Source organism: Salmo salar, chromosome 06, assembly GCF_965601325.2.
Source record: "Salmo salar chromosome 06, fSalSal1, whole genome shotgun sequence".
Lineage (NCBI taxonomy): Eukaryota > Metazoa > Chordata > Actinopteri > Salmoniformes > Salmonidae > Salmo > Salmo salar.
The window spans coordinates 32882716-32894341 of record NC_138296.1 but is presented as its reverse complement, the minus strand read 5'-3'; the positions used below and the strand labels follow the sequence as shown (position 1 = coordinate 32894341).

Here is an 11626-nt window from a genome sequence, read left to right as displayed (position 1 = left end):
GACAGAGAGACGGCCAGAGGGAGGGCCGGACAGACAGACAGACAGACAGACAGACAGACAGACAGACAGACAGACAGACAGACAGACAGACAGACAGACAGACAGACAGACAGACAGACAGACAGACAGACAGACAGACAGATGGCCAGAGGGTGGGCCAGCCAGACAGACAGACAGACAGACAGACAGACAGACAGACAGACAGACAGACAGACAGACAGACAGACAGACAGACAGACAGACAGACAGACAGACAGACAGACAGACAGACAGCCAGACAGATACCCTGTGGTGGAGATACAGTAGTGGAGGCACCGTGATTCTCTTGAGTAATTAGTCTCTATCAACAGTAGCTGACTGACAGAGGGGTGAGTGGAACAGTGCAGGCTGCTTCTTGTAAATAACACCAATAATATGGTTCTTACTTCACAGCAGCATGCTTGGGCATGGCTTGTAACTAGGATGTTTATGAGTAGGACTCTGTGTTATTGTAATAATGGCTGTGTTTACTGTAAAGACTAACTTTCTGATTAAATAAATAGTAATTCTGACCGAACATAAAGGTTAAAGCTTATGATTGAAATAACACCTGTCTAGTTCATGCTTTTATTTGTTATTCTGTACTGTAGTTGTAAAATGCGTCTTACATACTACCGGTCAAGAATTTTAGAACATCTACTCATTCAAGGGTTTTTCTTTATTTTAACTATTTTCTACATTGTAGAATAATAGTGAAGACATCACAATGATGAAATAACACATATGGAATCATGTATTAACCAAAAGTGCTAAACAAATCAAAATATATTTTGTATTTGAGATTCTTCAAATAGCCACCCTTTGCCTTGATGACAGCTTTGCAAACTATTGGCATTCTCTCACCAGCTTCACAAGGTAGTCACCTGGAATGCATTTCACTTAACAGGTGTGCCTTCTTAAAAGTTCATTTGTGGAATTTCTTTCTTTCTTAATGTGTGTGAGCCAATCAGTTGTGTTGTGACAAGGTAGGCGGGGTATACAGAAGATAGCCCTGTTTGGTAAAAGACCAAGTCCAAATTATGGCAAGATCAGCTCAAATAAGCAATGGGAAATGACAGTCCATCATTACTATAAGACATGAAGGCCACTCAATACGTAACATTTCAAGAACTTTGAAAGTTTCTTTAAGTGCAGTCGCAAAAACCATCAAGCGCTATGATGAAACTGGCTCTCATGAGGACCACCACAGGAATGGATGACCCAGAGTTACCTCTGCTGCAGAGGATAAGTTCATTAGAGTTACCAGCCTCAGAAATTGCAGCCCAAATAAATGCTTCACAGAGTTCAAGTAACAGACACATCTCAACATCAACTGTTCAGAGGAGACTGCGTGAATCAGGCCTTCATGGTCGAATTACTGCAAAGAAACCACTACTAAAGGACACCAATAAGAATAAGAGGATTGCTTGGGCCAAGAAACATGAGCAATGGACATTAGACCGGTGGAAATTTGTCCTTTGGTCTTGAGTCCAAATTGGCGATTTTTGGTTCCAACCGCCGTGTCTTTGTGAGACGCTGTGTGGGTGAACGGATGATCTCCGCATGTGTATTTCCCACCATAAAGCATGGAGGAGGAGATGTTATGGTGTGGGGGTGCTTTACTGGTGACACTGTCTGTGATTTATTTAGAATTCAAGGCACACTTAACCAGCATGGCTACCACAGCATTCTGTAGTGATACACCATCCCATCTGGTTTGGGCTTAGTGGGACTATCATTTGGTTTTTCAACAGGACATTTTTATTTTATTTTGTAAATGTAACCTTCATTTAACCAGGCAAGTCAGTTACAATGACCCAACACATCTCCAGGCTGTGTAAGGGCTATTTGACCAAGAAGGAGAGTGATGGAGTGCTGCATCAGATGACCTGGCCTCCACAATCCCCCGACCTCAACCAAATTGAGATGGTTTGGGATGAGTCAGACCGCAGAGTGAAGGAAAAGCAGCCAACAAGTGCTCAGCATATGTGGGAACTCCTTCAAGACTGTTAGAAAAGTATTCCATGTGAAGCTGGTTGAGAGAATGCCAAGAGTGTGCAAAGCTGTTATTCTACAATATAGAAAATAATAAAAATAAAGAAAAACCCCTGAATGAGTAGGTGTTCTAAAATTCTTGATCGGTAGTGTATTTGCAGGTGAATTGGCGTAAATGACTTAAAGCTTACATTTCTGTTAAATAATTATGAGTATTAAAATTGCCAATAATGTAAGTTGTTTCTCCTCCCACTACTTTATCTGCCTTTACCTGATATGTCTCTTCTTCTGCAGTACCTAATATGTCTCTTCTTCTGCAGTACCTGATATGTCTCTTCTTCTGCAGTACCTGATATGTTTCTTGATAACTTCAGCAGCGTTGTGCATTTCTCTCTAGAGTGAGGGGACAAACTGTCCTCACAAAGAACTAAATAGAAGTTGAATGACAGACCAAGGAATGGAGAACCATGACAAGGGTGGAGGTGAAGGAGGAGGAGAAGGAGACAAGAAACATCTCCCAGAGGAGGTGAGCGAGAGCGACAAGGAGACCAAGGACCAGCGCAACAAGGCGGAGAAGGGAGAGAAGGAGACAGAGAACAACGGCAGTGAAAAGGAGAGGGTTGAGGGGAAAAGGGAAAGCTGTCGTCGCTCAGGCTCCCTGTGGAGGGGGGGCTGGGCCCTGACGGAGCGGCTAGCCATCAACGTGTCGGGGATGCGCTACGAGACACAGCTCCGCACTCTGGCCCAGTTCCCTGACTCCCTCCTGGGGGACCCTAACCGCAGAATTCGCTACTTTGACCCTCTGCGCAATGAGCTGTTCCTGGACCGGAACCGGAACTGCTTCGACGCCATCCTCTACTTCTACCAGTCTGGCGGGCGGCTGCGGCGGCCTGCCAACGTGCCCCTGGATGTGTTCTTGGATGAGCTGCGCTTCTATGAGCTTGGTGAGGAGATCATGGAACGCTTCAAGGAGGATGAGGGCTTCCCCAAGGAGGAGGTGCCTGCCCTGCCTGAGAACGAGATGCAGAGGAAGGTTTGGATGCTTTTTGAGCACCCAGAATCCTCATCGGGCGCACGCATCATCGCCATCATAAGCGTCATGGTCATTGTGGTGTCCATCGCCATCTTCTGCCTGGAGACGCTGCCTGACTTCAGGAACGAGAAGGAGCTCCGAGAGGTGAGAGGGGGCCGTTGTGGGGCCAGGGGCCTGAGGGCCAAACAGAAATGACACACAGCAGAGAGAGAATGAGAGAGAAACAGAGAATGGTAGAAAAGGAAACAAACAAAGGGACCAGGAGAAAAGGGAGGCTGAGGGAGATGTGCATAAAGCACAGATAGAGGAATGAAGAGAGGATGAAAGAGTAAGGAATGCATCTCGACAGGGTGCTAAGAGAACAGAGGTTAGCACATTGGGAGACTGATGAGGAGGTGATCGTCAACAGTCACTGAAGGATGACAATTAATGAAGGATGACAGTTAAGGATGACAGTTAGTGGATGACAGTTGGTGAAAGTCAATGACAGATGTCACCCTGTGGAACATAAATACTACATGTGTGACCACACAGGCCCCTTACAGTGTTAAACACAACATGCGACACACACACACACACAGGACAGAGACATTTCTGAGATTATTTTAGTCATGTCGTTAAAATTGAGGGAAAGGAATGGGAGGAGTGGGGGGTGAGGAGAGGGGGAACGAAAGTGTGGTGGGACAACAAGAGAAATAGGTTGGAGGAGAGAGAGAATCACAGTTAGGGAACTGGAGAAAGAGGGAGGTTCAGGGAAGAGCGGGAGAGAAAAAGGGGTGGGACAGAGAGAGATGAGGGGCAGGAAGGGAGGGGTAAATATGGACTGCACAAAGAACATTATGCTTTATCGATGGTATCTCCAGATCACTGTCCATCTGTGTCTCACATTGACTGGTGCTCTAGGATCACTACCAAGACGACTCCGTACGGGAATAGATGGAGTTGATAGGAACATATAAACTGAGAGAGAGAGAGAGAGAGAGAGAGAGAGAGAGAGAGAGAGAGAGAGAGAGAGAGGGTAAGTGAAAGTGGAGTGCAAAAGAGGAGAGTGGAGAGGAGGGTGTCTCACGTTACTCCTTAGAGATCTAAAGGAGCTATATATAGCGTAAGGACAACCCTAAGAGCACATCAACACGTAAACGTTGGTTCCCATTAATAAACACACTGACTCATACCCACTGAAAGAGGCATGGAAAGAGTAGTACAGAACACCTATTTGATGACTCGCACAAAATGAAATGAACCCCACACGCCAAGTGGCTTACCGACAAGGTTGGCTTAGCTGCCTTTGGATTTTGAGGGATCATGCAAAAGCACAGAACACAAGGTATACGGTGGGTCTTACCGAAGCGCATATGCACACACCCGACCTCTCACACTCACTCAGTCACTCACACACACTCACTCACATGATCAGAACATCTGACATAAGACACACAGTGCTCTTTACAGACTCAAAATGGCAGCATAGGTGGCAGCAACTGAAAATAAATCCTTGTCTTTTACAAGACGATCACCTCCCATTGCAAAGGTACCTCTAGACACTGCATACAGTATTGAAAGACATGCTGTATGGTTCTGTGACCATTTGGATGAGAGGCTAGTTGTTATACCTTTCTTATTGGGTGACAAAGAGTGAGAATGTCTGTCGGGGCAGTGTGATCATGGCTTTTGAACCTCATAAAGGTGAGGAGAAACGGAACTAAAGTGGGTGACAAATGTGAGGGCAAATGTCACTGTCATTTCAGTTGGTAAAAGCATTCCAGGCCTCTACATAAAGACTAACATATGCAGTATATGCACAAACAAACAACTGCTGTATATGTACCTCACACAGGCACACTCATACAGGCACACGGACACGCACTAACACACAGAGTATCATAGACTTTTGCTTCACTATAATTTTATCATAGGCAATAAAAATTCTGAGCCATTTGATTCCAATCCGTCTTATGGCTGGACCATAAAACCTAAATTTGACTGCCTCACTTTGAACCCCAAGTCTGCTTCTTAGAAAACATTGTCAGGATGAAATGAAGTGTCAGATTCCTCAGTCAGTCCTGACGCTGTGCTGTAACATTAGCCTTTGTCACATGCAGTCATGCACTATAATGTTTTTCTTCTGTTTAAATATAGAGACGAAACACATTCGTATCAAAGTCTGCAGAAAGAAAGAGAGTGTGATTGCACAAGTGAAGTTATGTTAACACAGTTTTACAGTTATCACAGTCTTAATCAGACCGTGATGACAGATACATTTTCCACATGTGCTGAGGAAAGACTTTGCCACCTTTAAAATAATCACTTCTCCTCCCTATCTCCTCCTTCTCATGTTTACTGTAGTCATCATGGTTCTCCCCGACCTCTGTTTAACCTTCCCTCCTTACTATTTCTTATTCATTTATGTCCTTCATTTCCCTTGTAATGAACACGAGGGGAGACAGAGAGCTGGATTCAAGCGCAGTGCGCAGCAGGTGTTTATTGCAAAGGACCACAGGAGGAGGCAGGTAGCTGGGTCCAGGGGCAGGCAGAAGGTCATACACAGGAGGAGGCAGGTAGCTGGGTCCAGGGGCAGGCAGAAGGTCATACACAGGGGGTCCAAAGGCAACAGTACAGGCAGGGAAAAGGCTAGTAATGTAGTCCGGGAGATCAGGCAATAGGTAGATAACAGGAAATCCGATAGGCTAAAGTACAGGCAGGGAATAGGCAAAAGGCGTTGATTGGGAGAAAAAAAAATCTATCATACACGGGAGGAGTAAATCACGGGAAACCCAGCGCTCTGAAAGACGTGTCACAAAACAAACAATACCTCACAGTGATGGGATGCAAAGAACTGAACTAAATAGTGTGTGATAATGACATACAGGTGTGCGAACAGGTGATTAGAATTCAGGTGATTGGGATCTGGAGAGTGAGCTGCGTTCAGGGGATCAAGGTGTTTGAGGGTGTGAGTTGGAAGCAGACGTTACAACCCTGTTTGTTATCTCTTGTCTAAACCACGGTCATCCCCCCTTCACTGTTCTACCTCCCCTCAATCTCTCCTGCTTAATTTCTACCACTCACTTTTCCTCTCTCCTTCTCTCCCTCTAGAAATTCACCTACCAGCCCCATCCTACCCTCCCCAACATCACCATCCTGGTCCCTCCAACTGGCAGTGCTTTCCATGACCCCTTCTTCCAGGTGGAGACCATATGTATCTTCTGGTTCTCCTTTGAGCTCATTATGCGCTTAGCCAGCTCCCCCAGTAAGCTCCACTTCTTCAAAGACGTGATGAACACTATCGACTTCCTCGCCATCATTCCCTTCTTCGTCACTCTGGGCACAGAGCTGGCCAGGGACAAAACCTCCAACAAGGACCCGGGCATGTCTTTGGCCATCATCAGGGTCATTAGGTTGGTAAGGGTGTTCAGGATCTTCAAGCTGTCGCGTCACTCCAAGGGCCTGCAGATCCTGGGCCAGACTCTGAAGGCCAGCCTGAGAGAGCTGGCCCTGCTCATCTTCTTCCTCTTCATCGGAGTCATCCTCTTCTCCAGCGCTGTCTACTTCGCCGAGGCGGACAGCCCCGACACGGTGTTCACCAGCATCCCCGAGGCCTTCTGGTGGGCCGTGGTCTCCATGACGACAGTGGGCTACGGGGACATGTACCCTACGACTCTGGGGGGCAAGCTGGTGGGCTCCATGTGTGCCATCGCTGGCGTGCTCACCATCTCCCTGCCAGTCCCCGTCATTGTGTCCAACTTCAGCTACTTCTATCACCGAGAGACGGAGTGTCTCGAGAAAATCAGTGAGTACACCCACATCAGCACCTCTCTCTGGGAGGGTGAGGATGAGGAGGGAGACGAGGGGGAGGGAGATTACACTCCCCTGTATGTGGGCGACTGCAAGGGAATCTGTAACCCCCTCAATGGGACACTGCTGTCAGGACTGTGTGCGGGGCAGGACGGGTGGGAGAACAAAGGCAATGTGTACCTCAGGGAACCCCTGGTCACTCAGGTATGAGACAGGATGGATGGATAGACAGAGGATCTGCTGAATACAACCCTGGTACTCTGTCTCTAAGTTAAATAGATAAATAGAGAGAAAGATAAAGGAGGATGGCAAAGTAAAGGTGAAGAGATACAAAAAAATACTATTTTACTCAAGGACTTACTTGCACGCTTGCACCGTCAGTGGCTTACACCATTTACTACAGACAGAACTGATGAGACCATGGCAGAGATATTGTGACAGCTTGCTTTTTGCTAATGTCACTGAGAATCGAGTATGATGCCATCATATTGACAATAAAAACAGCTGAAACAGAATGTATATTTATTTATTATATATTTACCAGATTGTAATAACAATCTATATAGTACATACAACTCTAGCAATTGTAAATGTTGGTGTTTTTAAGACATGAGTGAATTGCAGTGCCATTTTATTTGTTATTGTGCTAGCTAGCTAAATGCACAGGGCCGTTTTGAATGTGTGTAGAGGGTTGACTAAGGGCGATTTTAAAATTTTTGTGAACCCAGGGCAGTTTGCACATTTTTTTGTGCGGCGTGAACACTCCCAAAGGAAGTCAGACCCCCTCAGAAGAGCCCCCTAAGCGAACCCAACTGAGATCATCTCGAGAGCTGGTCTGAGTTCGGTTCTCTTGAATTCTGAGGTTCGATTCCTTTTTTAGGGTAATGTGAACACAAAGCTCCCCAGGTTCACTTGTCATTATTTCCGCGCGACACACTAGACTACTGCAGCATTGTTTTCCTGCCGTAACCACTCACATTGGTGCCACAAAAGAGAGAAGTGGATGTGCAGGTTCATGGAAAAAAACATGATGTTTTTTTTATATTGATTAGCGATTGTCAAGAATCCACCGAAATGTTTCGTTTTTAGTTCAGATTATTTGTTTGCCATATGTGATCTATAGGCTAAGAGAGGTTCATAAACTGTTTATTTGATTGTGGGGTTTGAATAGTGTGAGAAGACAACAACATATTTGGTGAGAATCACAACGTAGGGTCCAAAATCAATTCTAGTTCTTAAAAGGGCGGTAGCCTACATTTGGTGTGCAATATTCAATTACAGTATTATTTAATCTGCAGTTATTCTTCTGCTATTTATTCTGTTACCAATAATATTTATATGTTAATAGTGTCTTCTGATTAAAATGATTATTTCTCCCCTTTCTTCACTAAATGCAATCTATTAGCTTTCTAAATGTAAGCAGGTGTATATAGCTGTCCGATAACACGTTTTGATGGAATGGCTTGTCCTGCACTGCACTTTGTAAAAACCTGGAGTGCATTGAGTGAATTTTGGAAAAAGATCTTGGTTCCTTTCTAAACATGGCAATGCCAATACAAGGAGGACTTGGACCACAAAATAGGTGAAGTGAACTGACAAAAGAGTTGAGTCCTCATTCAAAGATCAGTTCTTTTAAAAAGGACTATGTGTAAAAACACTCTGAATGTCCTGATGGGACTGGGCACCCGTCTCTGAAAGCTATGGCAGAAATGTTCTGCAGTGATATTGTGTTGACGTGGAACACAAAGAGATCAGCCTGGGGGCTGTAGTGCAAACAAAGAGCAGCCCTAAGTGTTGGTCCTGGGCCAGTGGAGAGTTTTCAGTGTGTAAGGGAGACAGCTAGGATGGGCGGCAGGGAAATCTGATCCTGGACCTGATGAATCATGCTGCTGTCAGGCTTCCAGCTGACCCTTCCTCCCAATGGCTGTGCAGGGCTAACACTAGTAGATACCACTGGCCTAAATCCATACTCACCACACCGGGTAGAAGTACTTTACTGGTCATCCAAAGACACATCCCTGCCCCTGTCCATGTTACCATGGTGCCTCAATTACCTTGCCTACTTAGAATGTGTCTTAACAAAATGCTTTGCACAGTGTTCAGTGTTTATACTGTGCTTTATAAATATGTTCTTATGATCAGAGATTGTGAGCTGCACAGATTGTTTAAGAGAGTGGGTTGTGTGTGTGTGTGTGTGTGTGTGTGTGTGTGTGTGTGTGTGTGTGTGTGTGTGTGTGTGTGTGTGTGTGTGTGTGTGTGTGTGTGTGTGTGTGTGTGTGTGTGTGTGTGTGTGTGTGTGTATGTGTGTATGTGTATATGTGTGTGTGTGGTTACCAGTATGTGTTCTATGACTGTGTTTGTGTGTGAATGTGTATATGTGTGTGTGTGTGTGTGTGTGTGTGTGTGTGGTTACCAGTATGTGTTCTATGACTGTGTGTGTGTGTGTGTGTGTGTGTGTGTGTGTGTGTGTGTGTGTGTGTGTGTGTGTGTGTGTGTGTGTGCGCGCGCGCGCGCGTGTGTGTGTGTGTGGTGTGTGTGTGTGTGTGTGTGTGTGTGTGTGTGTGTGTGTGTGTGTGTGTGTGTGTGTGTGTGTGTGTGTGTGTGTGTGTGTGTGGTTACCAGTATGTGTTCTATGACTGTGTGTTTGTGTGTGTGTGTGTGTGTGTGTGTGTGAGTGTTTGTGTGTGTCTGCGTGTGGTTACCAGTTTGTGTTCTATGACTGTGTGTGTGTGTGTGTGCGTGTGGTTACCAGTTTGTGTTCTATGACTGTGTGTGTGTGTGTGTGTGTGTGTGTGTGTGTGTGTGTGTGTGTGTGTGGTTACCAGTATGTGTTCTATGACTGTGTGTGTGTGTGTGTGTGTGTGTGTGTGTGTGTGTGTGTGTGTGTGTGTGTGTGTGTGTGTGTGTGTGTTGTGTGTGTGAGTGTTTGTGTGTGTCTGCGTGTGGTTACCAGTTTGTGTTCTATGACTGTGTGTGTGTGTGTGTGTGTGGTGTGTGTGTGTGTGTGTGTGTGTGTGTGTGTGTGTGTGTGTGTGTGTGTGTGTGTGTGTGTGTGTGTGTGTGTGTATGTGTGTGTGTGTGTGAGTGAGTGGTTGTGTGTGTCAGCGTGTGGTTACCAGTTTGTGTTCTATGACTGTGTGTGTGTGTGTGTGTGTGTGTGTGTGTGTGTGTGTGTGTGTGTGCGTGCGTGCGTGCGTGCATGCGTGCGTGCGTGAGTGTGTGTGTGCGTGTGTGTGTGTGTGTGTGTGTGTGTATGCACGTGTGTGTGGTTACCAGTACGTGTTCAATGACTGTGAGCCCTGTTTATATGTGTGTGTGCGTGTGTGTGTGTGTGTGTGCGTGCGTGTGTGCGTGCATGCATGCGTGCGTGAGTGCGTGTGTGTGGTTACCAGTATGTGTTCTATGACTGTGAACCCTGTTTATATATGTTGTATTTAATAAAGATGGTATTTTATCAGTTATCTAAATGAGTCCCTGTTTTGTTAACGGAGGGGAGATGAGTCAGCAGATGCCCACTTCACCACAAAACAATTATCTAAAAAACAACAACAAGTCTTTCAAAATGTTGACATAATATGTTAAATATGTTATTTTTGGTAGATTTAGATACCATCTGTTTAATTTGGTAAGAGAGCAGATTGGATCATTTGAGTTCCCACTTCACACGCGCCCAAAGGATTGAGTTGATTTCCCTCCTTGTAACTATCTCTTTAGTCTCTAGAGGTCAAAGCACTCAGTGCAAATCCTCCCAGTCATCCCAGCTCCGGGACATCATACTGAGGACTCTGTGGTTGCTTCTCCTGATCCATGAAGCCAGAAGATGCACGTACTGTGTATTTTGCAGATTGAAATAATTATGTAAACAATAACGAATTATACAAACAACATACATTTTATGGGACAAACATACAAAGAATTCCCATAATTCATGTCTGTAATGCATTTCTTTCTGGAACATTCTTCACCCTCCGCCCTACTGAAAAAGCCTAGTCGGCAGAAATGGTGAATTGTACAGGTGGGATTAAATAAACAAGCGATAAGTGTGACACTAATGTAATGATATCAGTAACCATCCTCTACATAGAAATAACATCAACCAGTTCCATGGCCTCTACTCTGCCAGGGACGACTGAGGAAACTCAGTGACTGTTGCTAAAAGAGAGAAGTAAACGCTTCTAAATAAAACTGGAGAAAAGCCAGACTGAAGTGAAGTTGAAATGAGTTGATGGGTTTTCAGCAACACTGACGGTTTGAGCAGATGAGTCTCTTCATACCCTCACTGCTTGATGACTGTCCCAGTGATTACATCCCCTGACCCCCCGTCTCCCCCCGGGCTGGCTGACATTCCGATGTCGTGTTGTGGGTTAGAGGTTTCTAGTGTAATATATGGACAACTCATTTTGTGGTTTTGAGTGATTTATGCTTGTTTTGGTTGCTATTCATTGAATTGACAAAAAATACAAGTGGCAATCTTGTTGTGTAAGGAATTGCTGTATGTGAGCCGAAAAGACTCAGTTCACTACATAGAAATAGAGAAATTAATCACAGTCTGTCTGTTTTGTTGAATACCTTCACCCAGAGAGTCGAGGCATGTCTGTCCCTGTTCACTGGGTTCACTAGGTGGTGGTGGCCTGTTGTGGCCTGAAGCTTTCCCTTATTATCTACCTGTTTCTCTCATCCTCTCCTCCTCTCTCCGTGACATGCAGGGTCCCAACACTAACGTCAGTTCTGTTTGCAATTACCCACAGTGCCCTATGCTGTCTGGAAGAATGAGTTGGATTGACGTCT

General features: G+C 45.3%; 1 protein-coding gene across 1 annotated transcript; it reads left to right on the top strand.

Annotated features, from left to right (window-relative positions):
• On the top strand, window positions 1-7353 carry LOC106593761 (potassium voltage-gated channel subfamily A member 1). Its single transcript, XM_045720231.2, has 3 exons — window positions 1-368; window positions 2411-3190; window positions 6140-7353. Exons 2-3 carry the CDS (start codon window positions 2456-2458, stop codon window positions 7046-7048), a joined length of 1644 nt encoding a protein of 547 aa, XP_045576187.1. The 5' UTR covers window positions 1-368; window positions 2411-2455; the 3' UTR covers window positions 7049-7353.
• Window positions 7354-11626: the final 4273 nt, after the last annotated feature.

Coding starts and splice junctions, on each gene's coding strand:
- LOC106593761 (XM_045720231.2), top strand. CDS start 2,456: ATGACAGACCAAGGAATGGAGAACCATGACAAGGGTGGAGGTGAAGGA. Junction 3,191..6,139: donor ACGAGAAGGAGCTCCGAGAG/GTGAGAGGGGGC, acceptor CTCTCCCTCTAG/AAATTCACCTACCAGCCCCA.